At 36.6% G+C, this 21,851-nt stretch overlaps 2 protein-coding genes across 4 annotated transcripts in view; one reads left to right on the top strand and one right to left on the bottom strand.

Annotated features, from left to right (window-relative positions):
* LOC110098783 (protein SABRE) overlaps positions 1-18,811 on the top strand; it is a 55,644-nt gene extending 36,833 nt beyond the window's left edge. For all 3 annotated transcript variants that reach the window (XM_020825706.2, XM_020825707.2, XM_028697818.1), the window contains 12 exons: positions 6,621-6,977; positions 7,065-7,183; positions 7,478-7,733; positions 8,084-8,308; positions 12,873-13,012; positions 14,068-14,140; positions 15,890-15,991; positions 16,100-16,276; positions 16,764-17,114; positions 17,201-17,368; positions 17,582-17,966; positions 18,084-18,811. In XM_020825706.2, the coding sequence (XP_020681365.1) occupies positions 6,621-6,977; positions 7,065-7,183; positions 7,478-7,733; positions 8,084-8,308; positions 12,873-13,012; positions 14,068-14,140; positions 15,890-15,991; positions 16,100-16,276; positions 16,764-17,114; positions 17,201-17,368; positions 17,582-17,966; positions 18,084-18,190 (2,460 nt within the window). In that variant the 3' untranslated portion in view covers positions 18,191-18,811. The remainder of the gene's footprint in view (positions 1-6,620; positions 6,978-7,064; positions 7,184-7,477; positions 7,734-8,083; positions 8,309-12,872; positions 13,013-14,067; positions 14,141-15,889; positions 15,992-16,099; positions 16,277-16,763; positions 17,115-17,200; positions 17,369-17,581; positions 17,967-18,083) is intronic.
* A 1,903-nt stretch (positions 18,812-20,714) lies between these two features.
* LOC110098785 (50S ribosomal protein L7/L12) lies at positions 20,715-21,504 on the bottom strand. Its single transcript, XM_020825709.2, has one exon. The coding sequence runs from the start codon at positions 21,449-21,451 to the stop codon at positions 20,927-20,929; it is 525 nt and encodes a 174-aa protein (XP_020681368.1). The 5' UTR covers positions 21,452-21,504; the 3' UTR covers positions 20,715-20,926.
* Positions 21,505-21,851: the final 347 nt, after the last annotated feature.

The raw sequence follows: 21,851 nt of genomic DNA, 5'->3' as shown, positions 1-21,851 counted from the left end.
AATAAGAGGCTCATTAATGAGCTGATTCAAGTAGAACTTACAAAATTTTCAACTCAACTTGTTTTGATCCATTCCTTGCCTACATCAATATCATTGATCAAATATTTGAATGGTGGACTATCAACTCTTTCGGCATAAGAAGAAATCTTCTCTACCTAGTAAGAGCGGTGGAATATCTATAGAAGGTTGAAGGTTCAAAGAGCAACAATACAATCCATCTTTAGAAGCCTGCATTTTTTTAAAGGTAGATAATATCTTTATCTTAAGTATAGAGCACAATCAAACTCCAATCTTGATGTAGTGGCTTATTGATTTCTTAGTTGTAGCACCTCCTGCAGAAATTTGAGGCTATGTATACGATGTACAAGTGCATTTGTATTAACGCTACTTTTGGTATCCTAGTTATAAATCAATGTTGACCTATGCCGTTGTCACATCTGTTATTCAATTCAAAACAGCACTTGTAGCTTATTAAGAGGACAGTGTTCATGAAAATGAAAGATGAATATGAAAAACTATTAATTCTTGATAAAGTTAAAATTTAAATGCATAAATAAAATCCTATATATCTAGACTATTCATTAGGGCTGTAAACGAACCGAGCTGAGTATGCGCGTGTTCATGTTTGAGTTTGTTTATTATCAGCTTGTTCAAGTTCGGTTCGAGTTTGATTTGAGCTTTTTGTGTTTGTGTTCAAGCTTGGTTCGTTTAAATTAATGGGGGTTCATGTTCGGTTTATTTCATGCTTGTTGAGCTTTAAATAAATGAGCCTTATCGAGTTATAAACAAGCTCTACTTCTAGATGTACATTAACTTAACAAATAAGTCTTATCGAGCCTTCTAACAAATAATTACATCGAGCATGTTTGTGATTATATCTAGCGAAATTTTTAAACTATCAAACAAGCTCGTTCCTGAACATATCTAATGAGTATTCTTGAGCTATCAAATGAGCTCATTCAACAACAAACGATCTATTATTTATCTTACATTTGTTCAGAGAGCGAGATTGCTCCCAATTTTAGGTAGATGTGGAAAATAAAAATAAATTATTAAATGATTTTAAACAGGATTATTAAAAATAAATTATTAAATTTAATTTTATATATATATATAAATCTAAATTAGGAAAGTGCATAACTCCAAGCTTATTTGAATTTCAAATTAGATTTGAGTTGTCATTCTCTTTCCTAAATGACATAAATTGATTTGGAAGTTACAAATCCCCTCCCCAAATCCCTCCCTCTCTCTCTTGAAACCGCCGGCCCCATTAATGGGTATTACCCATTAAATGCCAATGAAACCTAAGCCTTAATTGGATTTGAATTCAAATTTTCAAATTCAATTCCCTCAAAATTCACTTAAATCTGAATTAATTTCAGATTTATTAACTTTCCCTCCTCTCCTTTTCATCTAGCCTAATCCACTCTCAATCAAGCACTTGTTGTCTTGCACTTTTGGAGATTACAATTTGCTGTCCAGAAGATTTCTAGCATCCTACAGCTGCTGTCCATGGAGTTTATGCAAAGATCAGAGGCTGTCCGGATACTCCTGTTTGCTGTCCTGAAAGTTCATGGCTGCTGTCCTGAAAATTTCGGCTAGACGAGCTGTTGTCCTGCTCTCCTAGAACCTCCGGTTTGCTGTCCTGAAGCCCCACAGCTGCTGCCCAAAGGTTCCAGCAGGTTCCTAATGCTGTGTCGCCATCCGGAAGGCCTCTATTTTCTGTCCAGATTTTCTGGAAACTGCGGGGTGACTGTCCAGAACTTTCCAACGTGCCAAGATTGCTGTCCAGAGGATCCTGAACCTCTCTGATGCTGTCTTTCCAACCGAACTGCTGTCCCCTTTCATTTCAACCTTCCAACGACTTACCCGGAGCTCGCATCTCTCTTGTCTTTGGGTAAACTCTTCACCCGACACTTTTATCTTCGATGTTGCTTCTCCATTGTGGTCTTAATAGATTCATGATGATCACATTAATGCTTCCCGCTAAAGCCTAGTAATTAGAAGAGTTGAGTGAGGGATCTCTTGTAGTGACTAATCTTATTGTTAGCATAGGATTTATTGTTGAAACTATCCATGTATGCAACGCTAGATTAAATTGAATGTTTTCTGATTTTAACTTTTATGCACGTGATTCGTCCTAAGCTCGTCTTACCGCTCTCAGTGTTTTATTGCGTCGTTAAATTCAGCATTAAGATATAATTCTTTGTTCCAGGAATATTACGTGTGCAAACTCCTTAAAGCAATTCATCCATGCATGTACGTTTCACATCAATTAATGATATCGTTCATGAATATAAACTGATGCAGGACTACTTAGATGAGATGATTATGGAATCATTTAGACATTGCATAACTCGTGATTAGAATAATATTAGAATAAAATTAATAGCAATTCAGAACGAAGAATCAAAACAAGGAGAATATTTGCTTAGGCTAAATCACATATTCCGAGTTTTGAAACTTTCAAGACAAATAAGAAAATAAAACAACACCAAGTAGTAGTTTTCAAATTAATCCATAATCTAACAATAAGAATTAGGATGCAATGAGATACGCTCAAATTCTACAATTACTAAGCTTAAGCGAGAGCAAATGGAAGAGTCCGTCATGACTACAATCAAACCAACGAGAATTTAGACTAAAAGGAATAAGATGCTCGAGAGAGAAGAAACCTTCGTCAAGGGTTAGTGGAGATTCTCCATTCAATGCCTTCAAAATGTTCGTCGATAGCCTCTACCAAGTATATCAATGTACGCTCCAAGTAATCCTCGACGGTGAAATCAACTCTTGGGTTTACGTCGAAGAACGTAGATTGTAGGATATCTACGTAGCCGTCTTCATCCCAAGTTATGCTGTAATCAGTTGCCGGATCCGCCATTCATGAATGATTGAAGGTAGAATCTCCTTGGTAGTTGGTGCTCCCTTCGATTAGTGGCCAAGCGAAAGAAGTTTCTCTAATAACGAAGAGGGGAACAACTTCCAAGTGTAATTCCCCAAAACCTTAAAGTGAGCTCAGATTTTTCTCCAGAAATCTGAGAGAATTCTCAGATTAATTGATGTCGGGTTAGGGGTTTGGAAGAAGTGAACTCAAGGCATCCAATTACTTAGCCTAAGGAGGGGAAGAGAGATGATTGGAGAGAGAGGGAGGGGCGGCATGATGAAAAGGGGAAATAGGAGGAGTGGCTGGATGATAAACGGTGGAGGGGGATTTGGATTTCCTAATTTAATTTCTTAAATTAGGAAATCCAATGAATTAGGAAGGGTAAGGGAAATTTCAGCTGGATGGTGGGGAAAGATTTGAAATAACTCTAAAGGGGAATAGGAGTCAACTAGGAAATAAATCCTAATTAACCATATAAGGTGGCCGGCGGCAAGTTTAAGCCATGGGGGAGTTTAATTAGGATAATTAAGGCTCTTGAATTTAGGTATGATATTTTGGAAAGTATTATTTTAGATCCAATTTGAATTTCAATTTCAAACATGGTTTAAAATTGCGCAATATGAGGCTCGCCTTGAGGCCCGCCTTTGCGCAATTCCAGTAAAAAACGCCTCGAGTTTTTTTATGAGGCTTGCGCCTCAACTTGGTTGAGACCCGCCTCGCCTCACTGGCATGAGGCTTACGCCTCACGCTATATATATCAAAACTTACATAAATCTTGAAGTAAATGCCCGACATTGGACTCTATAGGAGAGGAGGAAGGGGAGAGAGCAGTTCACCATAATGATGATTCAAATGAAGAACCCCTTAGTGATGACAGTGCTGATGACTTATGAGTTCTTATGTGATATGTTATTGCTATTTATTTTTGGAAATTGGAATTATATGTTAATGAAAAGAATACTGGGATTTGGGAATGATGGAATTTTGAGTTGAACTATATTTCATGTTGTCTTATTATTGAGATATTTTGATTTCACTTCATATCTTATGTTTTTTTAAGTTTTATATTATTCACTCATTAGAATATAAAAAAATTATCATTTTATATTTACGCGATCTTTTGATTTTGAGGCTTACGCCTCAAAACGCCTTGAGGCTTACGCCTCGCCTCACGAATGAAAAACGCCTCAGTACCCGAATACGCAATTTTAAACATTGATTTCAAATTAGATTAAAATAAAAACTTTCCTAAATTAAGAGAATTATTTTAGGAAATAATTTTGAATTCAAATTCAAAGAATTTGAAATTCCGGAATTATCCCTTAATTAATTCATACCCAACTAGGAAATTCAAGAGATGGTAGTGGGCTTGGGTGTGGCTGGTGGCTAAGGCTTATGGCCGGCAGCCAATAGGAGGGAGGTCGGGTGGGGTCTGGCTGTGGAATTTGGGAGGGGTGAAGGGGCTCGGGTAGTGAGTGGACCGTGGGTTTTGATTGGGGATGAGGTGAAGAAACCAGCAGCTAGGTGGGTGGAGGGGAAGAGAAAGAGAAAGAAAAGAAAAGAGATACGAGAAGGAACCACGAATCCAACTTATCTAGGTTGGTGGGTATTGCGCCAATCTTCTTTCTCTCCTCGGAAGCTCTCTCCATTAGAACTCTCAAGCACATAATGCTCATGCAAGAAGGAATTTCAATAAGCAATCATTCATTAACTTCAAATAGAACAAAGGGGGGTTTTAAATAGCCTCATACAACCGACTCAAAACAAAAGACACAAATGCCCTTTGGGCTTACATACAACAACTCCCATAAGAGGGGTACAACGGGAAATAATAAAACCACATAAGCAAATAACAAAACACATGAAATAAAAATACATCAATGACTCAAAAATATAAAGACTCGATCGTGGCCGTAGATCGGCGGACACGTCTCTGATAAACTTTCCATGATGATTTGATGTCCCCATCATAAACGAACCGCACACCAAGTTGTTGAAGCTCGTTTATTTAGCTATCAAGTATTTTTCAAAATGTTCAAGCTCGTTCGTTTACCTTATCAAATGAACATGAACAAGCTCTTATCGAACCGAGCCATGGTAGCTCGTAAAAATCTCTGTTCATTTGCAGCCCTACTATTCATTAATTGGATGAGAGATTGCATCATCCTCCCACAAGCAAATCATGAACTTAAAATGAAGATTGCTTCTCTATTCTTCTATGTATTTAAATTATTTATATAAATACCCTTGTTATTGCGATAATAACTTAACGCTAAAGGCAATGATCCAGATTTGCATGGAAGATACCTTACTATTTTGGTGGAAATTTTAATTAACATAACTCTATCGGATATGCAAATTGAATATTGTTTGAAGTTCAGAGTTTCCGATCTATATGCAAAAGGTTATTAAGTCAATATATTTAGTGCAGATTTGAAGGAACCCTTGAAAATGCATAGCCCTTGATTGCCATGTCAATGCCTGGAAAAACTAGCCTGAAAAACAATAGTCAATGTGCATTGGTTTCCAAACTCAGAATCTGTTTAATGATTTTGTTACTTTTTTACACACACAGGATGAGAGAAGGTCTTGCCCGCCCTATTCTTCCTAATAAATGCACAATGTAGGGCTGAATGTTCCTTAAAAAGAAAGGAAGAGTTAATCACTACAATTATGGCACCCGTGTCCAATTAAGAGCTGTAAAGTGAATGATGGAAAAAAGTCAAATGGAGTTCACATCATAGATCCAAAATAATCAATTTGTATGCAGTGGAGGCGATGATTATACTCTCAGCCTTTATATTAGGCTTGCAATTGTATACTCCGGAAATTTGAAAGCTTGGATTACCTTATTTTTCACCTAAGCGCATATCAAGGCTGATTGGACTGTCATTGATCAATCCATCAGGCACCTATCCAGGGAAAAAAGGAATGATTAGTTTACAGCATTTACATGAAAACAATCCATTGTGTTTAATTTAAACCAAATAATTTTGAAAAAATAGGTACACCAGTTTTTTTTGCTCGGTTTATCTTGAAAATGAAAGCAGTTTTGCAGATGATCCGAGCTTCTGCAATTCTAGTATGTAGTTCAAGCAGATTTGCTGATGATCCACTAGCTTCACATGCACGTCCCCACTGGACATAGGGGTCATTGGCATTCCTGTGATAACTGTCAAGTCAAAAATTTTGCATGTAGGAAACACTTGAACATGTAAACAAGAAACCACTGCGGTTTTTGATAGAGGAATTGCACTGTGCACTTCCTGGCGACTTCGAAAAAAAAAATGTGGGGAATTTAGTACGCAAAAATTGTATGTACCTCAGCTCAATTTACATATCACTTTGGCTACCAGTTAAACAGTGGAATCTGTTTCAGCTTGGCCAATTCTCTTTTCCCATTTCCAGTAGGTGCGTTGGAAATCATGTGTATGATTTCTCTTTGTATTAGTTCATGAAAAATACTTTGAGATTTTCAATAAAAGATGGTATATGACATCATGGCGTCTTTTCTTTGAAATTGCGTTTATAAGATAATAAATTGTGTCAAATTTGTTGAGCTGCATTTTTTCACGTCGTATGATCTTTCTCTATATATCTTCCACCATTTTTTTGTTCTTTTTTATTTGGAAAAATGTAAAGTGAGTTTCAATCTTAATTAGAAATTTCAAATTTTGCTATTTGAATGTATATTTTGGTTCTAATTTTCTCAATTTAACTCTTGGTTTTGTATCAGGGTAGGTTTCTTCTCGCTGCTGCCAGTGGCCGTGTCTTGGCGCGTTCTTTCCATTCTATTCTTCATGTTGGGTATGAGATGATTGAACAGGCATTAGGAACCAGCAGTGCCTCATTTCCTGATATAGAACCTGAGATGACATGGAAGCGTGCTGAGCTTTCTGTGATGCTGGAGCATGTTCAAGCTCATGTGGCACCTACTGATGTTGATCCTGGTGCTGGCCTGCAGTGGTTGCCAAAAATTCTTAGGAGCTCACCCAAAGTAAAACGAACTGGTGCTTTACTTGAGAGAGTTTTTATGCCATGCCAAATGTACTTTCGTTACACCAGGCACAAAGGAGGCACGGCAGAGTTGAAGGTGTGATATTTTTGCAATACTGGATCAAATGGCGTTTACTAGATGTAATTGCAGATTGAATAATGCAAATCATTTTCTCAAATTCAGGTTAAGCCTTTAAAGGAGCTCATCTTCAATTCTCCTAATATTACTGCAACGATGACATCACGTCAGTTTCAGGTTATGTTGGATGTGCTTAGCAATCTACTATTTGCTCGACTTCCCAAGTAAGGAATTGCTTTCTATCTTTGCATCTGTTGATGTTCTCTTCACGTTGTATTAGTAGTATCATTGATCAATTTCTTACCATTTCTATTGGTATTTTTTTGCTTCCTCTGTATGGTATATGGTGTCCTACAGAATCTCTGGCTTATTATCCATGTATAGTTTACATGGGTACTTTCAAAATGTTTTTATATGGCTGTGTTTGCATAAACTAATTTATCGATAATGAACTTCTATGGTATTTTCACATTCAAAATACTCATGGATATTTCAAATCGATTTTACTGAATGTGCAGACCCCGTAAAAGCAGTCTCTCTTACCCAGCTGATGATGATGATGATGTTGAAGAAGAGGCTGATGAGGTGGTTCCTGATGGTGTGGAGGAAGTAGAGCTTGCTAGAATCCAACTTGAACAAAAAGAGAGGGAAAGGAAGTTATTTCTTGATGATATACGGACTCTGTCGGTTACAAATGATATTGGAGGTGATTTGACTCTATTTACAGATAGAGATAGTGATTTATGGATGGTGTCTTGTGGAAAACTAAGATTGGTATGATTTTAAGCTCATTGAAATTATACTTGGATTTCCTTGTAATTAGACTAAATTTTTCATTACACTTGCATCATTAGCATCTTATTGCGACTTTATCTTTGGCCTTGTATATATAGAAGGGGATGGCATGCTATTTAATATTAAACATGATTTTGTAAGCATGATGTGTCAAGGATACTCTAATAGTAACAAGCAACCAAAATACAAGCATTTTATAGTAAATATCTCTGAAATATGTAAGAAACGTTTTCCGAGTAAACATGCATGCAAAATACTTTTTTTTTCTTCTAATTATGCTTTCATAGTGATCCATTTATCTAAGTTTAGGTTTTTCTCCAACCTGTCAGATCCGTGGGCTGAGGAAGGAGCTTGGAAATGCCCAAAAATCTAGGAAAGAGGCATCTTCAGCATTGAGGATGGCGCTACAGAAGGCAGCACAATTGCGATTAATGGAGAAGGAAAAGAATAAAAGCCCTTCCTGTGCTATGAGAATTTCCATGAGAATTAACAAGGTTGTATGGAGTATGCTTGCAGACGGTAAATCTTTTGCAGAAGCAGAGATAAATGACATGGTGAGTGTTGATATAATTATTCAGCAAGCGTTTTTATAGCATTTAGACAATATGGTAGGTGTTATGCATGTGTTGATGTGCATGTCAACTTTCCATTTTCTCTTATATTATTAACTCTAGTCATGCGGAAAGATGCCATTTCTTTTCTTTTGTAAATGCTACCTAAAATTTGCCACAAAATCAGATGCAAAGAGTGCACAATATCAATATATGCAATGATGCAATAGTTAAATAGAGTAGTTATAGTTTTCCTATAGCATTAAAATTCATTTTGAATATTTTTAAACCTAGAATCAACCAAAATTTCTATATGATTATGCTACTTTGATGTCCTTTCGTAACTTTTTAATGGTGGGATCTTTATAGCTATTTTTTTTCGAGTTGTATTTTTTTTTCTTCCATCGTGATATACAATGGGAAAAAGAAGCGTAAAAGGGTGTGTGTATTTGGGGAGTTAGAAAGAGAAAGAAAATTTGTTGACTTGGACTATATATGGCTTGTTGGATCAAATTTGTGATCGACTTAAACATAGCTTTGAAGTCAAATTAAGCTGTTTTCCATTTGAGCCAAATGTTGAGTGCTTTTGGGCCAAATTTCTAGGCTTTTGAGATTCAATTATTTTTAGCTACCCTCCATTAAGCTTACGCTCTAACAAAATTTAGAATGAATGATAAAGATGACTTTCACTCTGAACAACTATAAAACGTATAACATAACATGAAGATAAATTTTGATATAGTTGTGACACATGATAGATAATTGGGAGTCCTTTGAAATCTTCTTGATAGTCTTCATTAATTCTATATATGTACAATTAACTCTGAACTTTAGTTTTCCATAATCAAATGAAGAAAATCTCTTATAATCTTCAAGAAGATTGGTGGAGTCATTAGTGATCTTTTTCTTATCCATGAATGACTGATCCCGAGCACGATCATGGATTCGTGTATGATCTTCAAGGATGAGTAGATATTCTCCGATCATCCTTTGTGACACTTTCTAATCATATCTACTATTGGAGCTATTCCAACTTCTTCATGCAGTGGTAACATCTAATGCAGAAACCAAATTTAGATTTATGTCACCAGGAATCTATGTACTGTTATTGCTAAAATTTATCTTTGAAGATTTAATGGTTGAATAAAAATATTTTGTGAGATAACAAACCAACCATCAATATTAAATATAATTCTGTGCAATGTGACTGAACAAAACATGTTGAAATGGATAAGCATTTTATAAAGGAGAAGCTTGGCAGTGATCTAATTTGTACTCCGTTTATCATCACAAATGCACAGTTGGGTATGTAGAGAATGCTATGAAAAAAGTAGCAAGAAAAAAAAAACGGAATATGTTATAGAACAATGATAATTCAGAGTAGAGAATATATATTGATGCAAGTGTGATATTGATACAGGTAGACTTCTAAAATAGCCAAACTACATATTGTTGTTGCCATTTCGTGGTCCATTCTTGTTGACTCCATAATCTTCACCTTTCATTAGGAATTTTATCTTCAGAGCTTTAATTACTTATGCTGCTTGGATTTAGAACAAGCCATCTTACACCCTATGACCAGACCAACACTTGCTTTTTTGCAAATAGGCTTAAATGTTATTCATGAGCTTTATCTATATCGAAACCTTTTTCTAGGTGCACTCTGAGTATGTTAGCCATGTTATTTCTTCAAAAGGGCTTATACCAAAGAATGACCTCCCAAATTGTTTAACAGGGTTCGAAGGTATTGAATCATCTCTAATTTCAGATAAAATTTTCTTAATATCTTTTCTTGTGATTTGTAATTGATGTGAAACCAGGAATTGTTTTCTTAAAGATTAATAAAAGTTGTTGGAGTAATGATAAAATTAATCTTAAGGCGTCTCAAAATTGAAGAATCAAGAAAGATCTAAGAAACAAACGATGCTTAGGCAATCCATTACAACTAAATTTGCAAGCACTTTAAAATAACAACGTAAACAAAAGTAATGAAATGATTAGTCAACTAGAATTCGACGGTTAACAAAGTAATCGTCTTACCTTGAGGCTCAAAGTCACTCTTCTACATCTAGGGTTGTCGGAGGAAGAAGAACCATACAAGAAACAAAATCACTCCAAGGTAGACAGCGTAAACGATCTGTAGTGATGGCGAGGGAGGCAGCGGCGGTGGAGGCGGGGAAGCGGGTGGATGGTCGTTGATGGTCCAATCGTAGTCCTCGAATTGATCGTCTATGACGTCCACGAGAGTGAGAAGGATGCGGTTCAAATAATCTTCAACAGTGTAGTCGGAGCCAAACCCGACGTCAAAGAACGGTGAACGGGTGATGTGGATGTCTCCATAGATGTCGAGTACCAATCCGCTATCAATTTCGGGATCCGACATGCATCCTTGCCGGAAGAGAAAGAAGCACCAAAAGGGGGAAGAGGGAGAGAGGACGTGGCGGGTTGGAAGAGGAGGGTTGGGTTGACTTGGGTACTTGAGGGGCTTGGCTAGAGAGAGGTTCCAAGAAATAAAAACAGAAAAAAATCTGAAATTATTTCAGGTTTAAGTGGGTGGGAGGGGATTAATTTGAAGATTTCAAATTAATTCCAGTAGAGGATGAGGGGGCGGACAATAGGGAGAAGTTTGGGGCTAATTTAGTGGAGCTATTAATGTAATTTGGAGAGAGAGAGGGGCCCATTAAGGGGCCGGCCACATGAATAGGAGATGAGTTGATGTTTAGTTATAAAATTAATGTTGGGAGCAAGATTTGGTGGGTAGAACTTGATCTTTCACATTCTTCTTGAATTGGAGTTGCTGCAGCTTTTCTTCTCTGGATTTTTCTCTCACGGGCTGCTGCTCTCTTCGGGTTTGTTGCTGCCTCTTCGGGTGGCTGCCTACTTTACTGCTCTGGCACCTCTTTTTTGACCGAGAATTGATTTCCCTGAATTGCCTCCTGGTTTCCTGTGCTGAAACCGTGGCTTGTGCTTGTTCCTGGCTGGTTCCGTGGCTTTATTCATTGGAATTTTGATGTGGCTCTTGGGATTTCAGCGGGGAAGGTTCTTGGCCTTTCATTTCTATATGGGAATTTGGGAACTTTTGGCTGTTATGTTTCCCCTCTATGGCCTATATATATGAGATATTTTGAGAAGTTTAAATGAAAGTTTATGTAAGTGATTTTTGGAGATAAAACCTGCGGGTTTGTTGTTTGGAAAAGCTTGCGAGCTTTGTCCGTTCCCTCTTCCACCTCCTTCGGAAATCCTGCGGGCTCTTTCCAATCTTCGTCTCGTCTCCTAATCTCTTTCTTCTCTCCATAGTAACCATTCTATTGTATCCTTCTTCTCAAAGTAAGCAAGTTTAGGGTGTCATTTTGTTTGTGTCAAAGTTTGTAAGCGTCCAAATTGTAAGTGTCTTATAAGAGTCAAGTTTGTAAGTCTTTCCTTTTATATGATATAAAAAGTTTGTTTGTTTGTTTAATTTGTCTAGTTTTTGTAAGTTTCTCTTTCTTAAAAAGGTCTTTCTTTTTGTGATAAAAAATTTGGGTCCCTCTCCCAAATTTTTGATTGCATCAAATGGGGCCCACACTTAATCACATATTTAATAAAAATCTGAAGTAAAATTTTAGATTTCTTAAGTGGGGAAAGTTTCCTAATATGAGGACAATCAATTGGATTAATTTGAATTTCAAATTTGAAATTGAAATTCAATTAAATTGATTGCCTAAAATTAAGGAGCTAAATTTGGAAACCCTTTATGGCTCTTGAAAATTTGAAATTTCAAATTTTGAAACTCAAGGAGGTGGGCCGGCGGCTAGGGGAAGGGGGCGGGGCAAGGGCCAATGGGTGGTATTGGCCGGCCGGCGGGAGGCGGCTGCCAGGTGGCCGGTGGCCTGGACGGCTCAGGGAGAGGCGGTAGCAAGGAGCAAGGGGAAGGAAGAAGGAAAATTTCTAGGGATTCGAGTGGCCACGAATTCACTCACCTCAATTATCTTCAATCCAAATTCCCACAAAGATAGCTTGGATGAAAACCTAGAACTCACAAAGAGATCTATCTTCTCCGAAGAACTCACTAAGAGATCTAGGAGCAATGAACTCACAAAGAGAACATATGAGCAAATTTTTTCATTCATCAAAAACTAACTCCAAATACAATACTAGGCCTATATATAGGCCATCCGAAAATAAAAATCATAAAGACGAAATTGCCCTTGGGCTACAACATGCAATAACTTCCTCATAGGGGTACAATGGAAAATATAAAATATAAATGACATGAATAAAATAAAACATCAGAAATAAAGACTATGAATCATGGCCGTCGCTCGACGACCCCTCCGATGGTAGGTGTGTCGAAATCTCCTATGGATGTCCTCATCAGTAATCCTATGGAAATACTTATTAGCGCTATTCATTAGTTTAAGACTATTTTGTTCAATATTTTGCATTTTCTTTATTGAAGAAGTTTGTGGCTTACATTTTTTTATTATATTTTATTATAGAACTATTTAGTTAGCTTTTAATGCATTTTCGGAGTTAGGCGTGTTATTTTGCTATTTTGTGACTTTTGATTTTGATATTTTGCTGGCAGATCTATGACTTTGACCGTGATTACAAGGATATTGGTGTTGCTCAGTTTACTACTAAATCCTTCGTTGTTAGAAATTGTCTACCAAATGCCAAATCAGATATGCTGTTGTCTGCCTGGAATGCACCTCCCGAATGGGGAAAGTATGATCTTCTGTTTAGTTTTTTATTTTTATTTTTATTTTTCTAGTTATTCCAGTCAGCTTACATTACTAAGCCGCAAATTACGTTCTTTCCTCGCTGCAAACATCTCTAGCATGTTTGCTTTGATGATTGTGTTCAAATTTCATTCTTATTTTAACCTGTTAATACGTGTGATACGCTAATGGTCACATGGCAAATTATTCATAAAGCTTTTTGCAATGCTTGTGAACATGCATTATTTCTTTTCTTTGTACTTGGTTGGGCTATAAATTGTCCTTGCAAGGAGATTCATCAGTTTCATGGATTGAGGGTGAAATTAGCACTTATGCTTATAACAATTAGATCTCTTTTCGAATCTTATATTAAATTGATGCTACTATATGCTAAATATAACAATTAGCATTAATCAAAATTTCTCTTTCATCATCGTCAGTAGAGGTGATTAACCATTAGGGCTTATGCTTATAATAATCAGATCACAAAATGAGAGCAAAATCTATAGGTACCTTTTTATCTTAAATCTAATATGCATTTTGGAAATTTGATCAAGAAGCATCCTAAACTCTCTTAGTAGAGGCCAAGGCACGAATTTTCAGAGCCCATGGCAAGTTTAACTACAAGTTTATGACATTTACATTTAAGCTTCAAGGCCTTTTATCATCACATGGCACTCTACAGGCACTCTATTTTAAGCATCTTGTTTTATCTCTACAAATGCTCATCTATATCACCATTTTTTTATTCAATTGCTCCAAGAAACGTATTGCACATATAGTATTTCTTATACATGATGAACTAGGAATTTTGAAATCAAACTTGACTGCACATTTGAGCTTTACTAACTTACAGGCATTTTTCAAATTTTGTTGGAGCATGTAATTATGTTATTATGTACATCTTTATTTGATAAAACTAGTTTAAATATTTGTTTGTGGTTGCATTATTGATCTAATCTTGTGGATATTTATATTTCTAGTGAAATCAAACTCTTCCCTTTCATTTTCAAAAAATGAATGAGAAACTGATAAGAGTAAGTACTTTGTGATTGCTGCCAGAAATGTTATGCTTCGTGTAAATGCCAAACAGGGAGCTCCAAAGGATGGAAGTTCACCACTTGAACTTTTTCAGGTTAGTTCTGTTGATTTTACCGTAAAACGTTATAAATGTTAGTATGTGGAAAAAGTGGTCCACTCAAAAGCACACTCTTCCTCTATGATGTTTGTTCTTTTTCCAAGCACTTTCCTACCCTATTAAGGTCCCTAGTTTTTTCTGTTGGGGTGTTCTGCGACATAAAGCTGCTAATATTGTCTTCTGATATTTCCATGTTTAAATTCTCTTTGTTAATCTATCACCTTATACCAACTTCAGACGCTCCTTTATTCATCCACTGATTCCAGAATACATATTACATTGATGTAATTGAAATCATGACATTCATTCTTTGTGAATTTGCCTATCTTACTGCATATGGTTTTAATTTTACCATTTCTTGATATCTGCATCCAGTTTTACGAATAATCTAGATTGCAAACATATTTTTAGTTTTTTTTCCTTTCCGTTTTCATTCTATAGCTAAAATAAGACCAACAGAGAATGAGTGCGAAGAGCTAGAAATGCAAAAAAAAAAAAAAATTTGCAAATCTTAGCTCTTGCATAGTACCAAGAATATTTTAGTGGTATGGATGGTTTCAGATATGTTGGCTTCTGTTGACAATAGAGAAGTTCTGTGTGAACTTCAAATAAATTCATTTTATCTATAAGATTGGTTGTCCTTACCTGATCATGTGCTGGATTTGGGTACCTACGTTTTATAAGCTTTTTTATGGATTAATTACCCATTATGTTTCACTGTTTTATTTTAATGACTCAATGCATTACACTTAGTTTGTTGTCCAAATATCATCGTCACCTGAGTCGTTCCATTCACTTCACAATGCATTATACATGGCTTGTTGTCTACATATCATGCATCACATGATTCATCCCTTCTACAAGTTTTCAAAGTTCAACAAAGTTTATTGTCCAATTTCCGAGGTTTTAATAGGGAATAGTGGCTTAGAAAGTTGTACGTTTTCAAATTCAGACTAAATGACAACTCAAAAATTAAACTAAAAAATAATTTAAGTATACTTCGATGTTGAATGTTAAATCTGTTGACGGTTCATAACTGAACATAATGACGGACTTCATGACTATTTCAAATATTGGTCAACACTGTTTCCATTATTGTGATATATTTTATTATAAAATTCTAAATTTAACTTAGGGGTTGATGAATAAAATAATTGTGTCTACGGTATCTTAAATGTTTTTTTTAGCTTTGTCCATTTTCTGTTATTTTTTTAAGTTATTTATATTGGGAAGCACTCTTTGTTATTTTTTTCATATTGAGATACAGTTTTACACCATCCTTGTGAGGACAAGAAAACGATTTATGTTTTACATCCTAATACAGGCTTCATACTTGAAAGTTTAAACAAATTTTTATAAGTATTTTATTTTGAGGCTAAGCTGTTGAGGTGGTTAAGGTAGTGTTTTATACGACAGGTCCAAGGTATAACTCAATATTGCAGTCAACAAATCTAGCTTATCTTAAATTAAATGATCTTTGAAGTTGGCTTCCAAGCACTTTAGAATATTAACTTCAACGCTTCGCTACAGAATGATTGGAATGTTTATGATTCAGGGATCTGGCACCGTCTTCTAGTTGTTACCTTGGATTTTATTGCTGATTCCATGTTATGCTCATTGTTTCTGTGATATCTGTAATGTCATTATTCGTTCTTCACAAGACATTAATTGCCATAAAAGGTGCTTGTATGAAGACTTTTCTTGCTTCTTGCAGAATTGGTAATTCTTTTGATAATGGAACTGCAGGTAGAGATCTATCCTTTGAAGATTCATTTAACGGAAACAATGTACCGAATGATGTGGGGTTACTTCTTCCCGGAAGAAGACCAAGACTCCCAGAGGCGACAGGTAATAATCATGCTTACATATGCTGCTGATCTTTCGTGTTTTTATCGCACTTATTCTGCGGTCTTATTATTAGTTTTTTTTTTTCTTCTTCTTCTTCAATCTGTGCAGGAGGTATGGAAAGTTTCAACAACTGCTGGCTCTAGACGAGTAAAAAAAAGTCCATCTGTCCACGAGGTAAATCCATCAAGTAGCCACTGCACTAGAGAAATTGAAAGTACAGGAAGGCCTGTGATGGCAGGATCCCAGGTTAATGCTAGCACTTCAGTTCATGGTGATTCTTCCCAAGTAAGTTTTTCCAGTCATGTATTATTTAGTTAATTTTATTCTTTGAGACACAAACTTCAATATGTGATTGGAGAATGAAATTAGAATAATGAAAAAAATGAGACTTCCAAGGAACTCATTATTTCATGATTGAGCTTTATGTTCGCTGAGACCAACATTCATCTGTGTTCTTCACGGATTATGCTACTTCTGAGAAATTTAGGCTTCGTTTGTGTGTCATTATTGTTCGACAAGTTTTACGCTGGCTGTCGACTACCTAACGCAACCCTCCACTTTTCTCATCCAGGACTTGGGACCTGGCAACGGCAGTGTTATATTTCTTGAAGTAGAAATCTAGTAAAAAAAATTATTTTTTATACTAAAAAACTGCTTCAAGAAGCAGTATAAAAGCCGTCCCAAACAAAGCCTTAATGTGGATTTAAACTTATCTAGACTTCAATTTTTACACTACCATCTGAGTTCCTTATGTTGATAAACCTGTATGCAGGTGTCGAAGTTGCAAAGCCTGAAAGCAAATATTGTGTGTGGAGCAAATCCTGAACTTCGCCGTACACCTTCATATGACCGAATGGATGAAACTTTAGCCGAGTCTATAACTAATGAGCCTGTCCTCCCATTGTATAGTTTATGCATTTCTTCCAAAAGTGGCCAACTGAATCCTGCACTAGAATCTCAGCAAGCTATTACTGAGGATACATTTAGGAGTAAATCAAAAGACCCAAAGCCCATGAAGCCAGGACGCTTGTCAAATGAAGAAAAGAAGGTTGGAAAACCTCATGATGAGAAGAGAGCTAGGTCCCGGAGAATGATGGAGTTCCATAACATCAAAATTAGTCAGGTCAAGACTTTATTTTGATGTATTACTTGGTTATGTGGCTATGCCTTATATGTTATTAATTATGTCCATTGTATATCTATGAATAGGTTGAGTTGCTTGTTACCTATGAAGGTTCAAGATTTGCAGTGAATGACTTGAGGTTGTTGATGGATACATTCCATCGTGATGAGTTTATTGGAACATGGAGAAGGCTGTTTTCACGTGTTAAGAAACATATCATATGGGGTGTTTTGAAATCAGTGACTGGAATGCAGGTAATTATCCTTGAGCGTAAAGAAAACTATTTCAACTATTGCTAATTAAGGTTTTATTTGGGACAGCTTTCTTACTGTTTCACCAGCTTTTTTACTGCTTCTTGAAGCAGTAAGAAAGCCGTCTCAAACGAAGCCTAAGTCGGTAGGGAAAATGCCAAAATTATTAGTGCTATAACGAATGATTAATTATCTTTGCTGCTGCCTATTTCTCAGGGTAAAAAGTTCAAGGATAAGGTTCAAAGCCAAAGAGAAGGCCATGTTGGTGTTGTGCCTGAGAGTGATCTCAATTTCAGTGACAGTGATGGTGGCCAACCTGGGAAGTTTGATCAGTTTCCTGTATCATGGCTCAAACGGCCAAGTGATGGTGCTGGTGATGGATTTGTCACTTCAATAAGGGGCCTTTTCAACTCCCAACGCCGCAAGGCCAAGGCGTTTGTCTTGCGAACCATGCGAGGGGAGGCAGAGAATGAGTTCAATGGTGAGTGGAGTGAGAGTGATACTGAGTATCCTTTTGCACGCCAATTGACCATTACAAAAGCAAAAAAACTCATTCGTCGGCACACGAGAAAGTTTCGCTCAAGAGCTCAGAAGAATTCAGGTGATCTAGTATGGATTATGCATTTTATAGCTGGTTTTTTATCTCAATGGCGGGATAGTTTGTCTTTCTTTTGAGTTTAGCTATTCTGAACACGTTCACACCTTCTTTATTCTACAGGCTCAGCTTTACAAATTCGAGAATCTCATCCATCAACCCCAAGGGAGACGACTCCATTTCAGAGTGACTCATCTGGTGGATCATCTTATGAGGACTTTAATGACTAAATCCCTAAGAAATCAAATCCATTACTGTGTCAAGGAATTGGAATAATCACCATTGAATCTTTCTGATTACTGACAGAGCACCGGGTCTTGATTCATCATTCAGCTATTGAAATAGAGAGATCTGATTGCTGTTGATGCAGTGGTTTTTTTTTTTTTTTTCATTGGAGAAGCTGAAGTCATTGGAAAAGCAGCCACAGCCACTCATGTTCTGCTTGAGTTTAAGCAGCTGTGAGGACTTATATCTATAGCAGGTTCTCCACCAGAAGAGTCATGGCTGGTTCATCTGTCCATTCATAATGGTCCATCCATTGAATTACTAAGCAGGTTCATCCATTTTGTAGCATCGCAGCTGCTGTACAAAAATCAATAAAATCCTGTAACTATTGCTTTATTGTTCAACTAAGAGCTATTAAGTTATTTTATATTTAAAGTTATTTCTAGCAGATTGGTGGGCTTCACTGATGTGAGAACTTGCTGTAATTTTCAGTTTGAGTCAAGTCGCATGGAATATCAAAATTAGGAGAAGTCTGTGAAAATGCAACTTTAATTGAAGCCATACAACTCCTACCAAAGACCAAAAAGGGCCATAGCTGCAGGATAATAATGCTAGATTTTATTTCATTATTGCAGTTGATCAACTTGAAAGAAGCTTTGCTTCCATTTTACATTGTTCATATTGTATATTGGCAATATGAACAGTAGATATTTCCTCTTTAATTCATAATTTCTACTACGAGTGTATAGAAAATCACTTTATAAAAATTGAAAAGGAAGTGATTTTATCTGGTAAGTTTGATTTTGGCTGGCAAGATTACATAAACTGATTGATTTGGTAGGTCTTCACTGAAAATGAACAAAATTGTAATACACTTTATGTATTTTGAACATCTACAATAAGAAACTTGATCTTAAAATGCTAATCTGTTAAATACAACGTGAACAGAAAAAAAAAAAAAATTAATGGGAGGAACTAATTGGTTTGATTTATTTTAGTTTTAAGAATATTGATATTGTGAAATCGTATAAAACTTAAGTATAATAAGCATAATGTATGAGCCATTTGATTAAAAATAAAAACCAAATCTTAAAAATATAACTAATGAAATCTTCAAATCAACATGAATTTATGTTAGAACTGAATTTAAGATGAATGAAAATGGCTGTGATAGCTCTCTGCTAGTCTGCTTGATGTTCCATGGCTGTATATGATCTTCTGCGCATCCTGATAATCAGATATCTGGGAACGTTTTCTTAGATTTTATTTGGGACGGTTTTTTTTTTTTTTTACTTCTTATAGTAACTTTTTAGTATAAAATTAAAAAATTTTATACTAGAAAGTTGCTTTAAGAAGCAGAAAGAAAGTCATTCCAAACGAAACCTTAAGTTAAATTCTCATGACCATTTGATTCTCTATCATCTTCTCTTTGGGCTTTATGAAACCCAAATTTCCAATACAAAAAAGAGAGATTTACATACATATCATTTTATTTCATGTTATTTACATATCTAACACTTAAAATATTAATATTACATGCATATCATCAATATGCAATTTTAATATCAAATATATCACCCTATAAATTTTAATATTTCATTCCATGCATTCATATTTATTATATGGATGTTATGCATGTAATATTAATGTTTTAAATGTTATATAATAATAATAAAATGGTATGTATGTAAATCCCTCAAAAAAAAAAAATTCATATGAGTCTAGGTAAAATGTTAGTAAATATTTAAAACTTTTTATTTGATTCATATGAGTCTAGGTACATTACCATCTAAGTTAATTTCTAAAAAACCTCCTAGAGTTTTATTATCCCCTTTAATAATCGTCTCATATCAGTGCTTCCTGTATAATGTCAAAAAATCAAATTGATACCTACCAATATACTTGCTCGCAACTCCCATAGATGTTCTATGCTGGAGAGATTATTCTGTGCGGACACCGGACACAGCTTACCATCCAGAGGCCAATCAGGTGCAGCCACGTCACCTATTACTGAGCAGTACTAAGCCGCGTTACCGAGTAGGGGTGACGTGATGCATTTTCATTAGGCTTCGGATGGCGTTCGGCGTCCACACAAAATAATTCACCGCTATACTGGGTTTAAAAAGAAAAACATAGCATTAAATTGTCAATTGCTAAGGCGTATGGTATTCTAGGTCTTGAGTAATTACTCCTTTGAAGGCTTAATCTGACTTTCAAAGGAGCGCTGACAAATTGTGCATCTTGCATAGTGAACTTGTTCAAGATCTTCTCAACATAATTAGCAAGTTTCAATTTCAAAATAGTTCTTCTATTGCTATGAACAATGCTCATCCTAACCATTTCCTTTACAATTATCAGGTTCTTCATTGCAATACCTCTACAGATTCCCACAATCTTCCAGACTGGGGATAAAGAGCCAAAGATCCAATATTTTCATTAATCTGCTTCAAAAATTGTTGAGTACTTATTAGTTTAAGGAGTAAAGAAAAATTAACTTAGCAGCTCCTCCAGAACTCAGACATGCTAAACTAGAGAACAAAAAATTCTCAATAATCCGTAGCAACAGTTAGGTGAATTCTTAGAACCTTTGGCAGGAAATTTATATTCCAAATCATAGCCTCATATATGCAAATTTTATCGAAAGAGAAGCAATTTTGTTCATCTTCTCTTACTGATCCACATTATATCCAAGCAGAAAAAACAATTAAGAGAAGACGATGTAAGTCCCAACCCTACCTCACTCATTCCATGACAACCTTCGCACCAGCCAATTTCATCTTCTCCACGATCTTCTCGGCCTCCTCCTTGAGAACCCCCTTTTTGAGCACGGCAGGCGTCTTCTCAACCAAATCCTTGGCCTCCTTCAAGCCGAGATCCGTAAAGCTTCTCACCTCTTTAATGATTTTGATCTTGGAAGCAGGGTCGAAGCTCTCTAGTTTCAAATCGAACGCGGTCTTCTCCGCCTTCACTTCGGCAGCTGACGCAGCTCCCCCGGAAGAAGACTTATTGGTTCCTGGCAGGCCGCCGACGACCATTCCGGGAGTCATCACGGCTACAACGGGCATCTGATCGACTCGCAATCGAGTGCGTAGAGTTTCAGTTAGGTCGGCGAGTTCGAGGAGCGTCAGTCCGGCGAGATCGTCGACGATAGCAGAGACGCGTGGGGAGGGATCGAGAGGTGGAGGCGGTGACCAGGCTGAAGTGGATTCCGGCCGGATAAGATATGAACGAGTGAGGCGGAGGAGAGAGAAGGGAGATCTCAACATAATGGTGGAGAAATCGGCCGGCGGGTGGCGACGGAAAGGATAAGCGCTAGAGTGAAGCGCTAGAGTGAAGCGGAGGTTTTTAGGTTTTCAACTGGAGGTATGAGAATCGAGAAAAATTATTAGGTGCGGAGTGCAGACGGGGTGAGAACCGTCTGCACAGATACAGAGTACCGAGCGGTACCCAATGGTACCGAGTGGTACCGAACGGTACCGAATACTATTTTATACTAGTGTGCAGACGGTTCTCCCGTCCGCACTCCGTACCTAATAATTTCTCGAGAATCGAGATTTTGGGCAGTCACGTTGATGGTACGGCTGACCATGCGCGTCTACAACCTAAAGAAATTTTTTCTACGATTTTTTCTGCTCGATATCACGGCTTGATATTGCTAAGTGTGGT

The sequence above is a fragment of the Dendrobium catenatum genome, unplaced genomic scaffold (assembly GCF_001605985.2).
Source record: "Dendrobium catenatum unplaced genomic scaffold, ASM160598v2 fragScaff_scaffold_1001, whole genome shotgun sequence".
Classification (NCBI taxonomy): domain Eukaryota; kingdom Viridiplantae; phylum Streptophyta; class Magnoliopsida; order Asparagales; family Orchidaceae; genus Dendrobium; species Dendrobium catenatum.
Note: the sequence above shows the minus strand (reverse complement) of the source record. Positions and strands in the feature narration are given on the sequence as shown.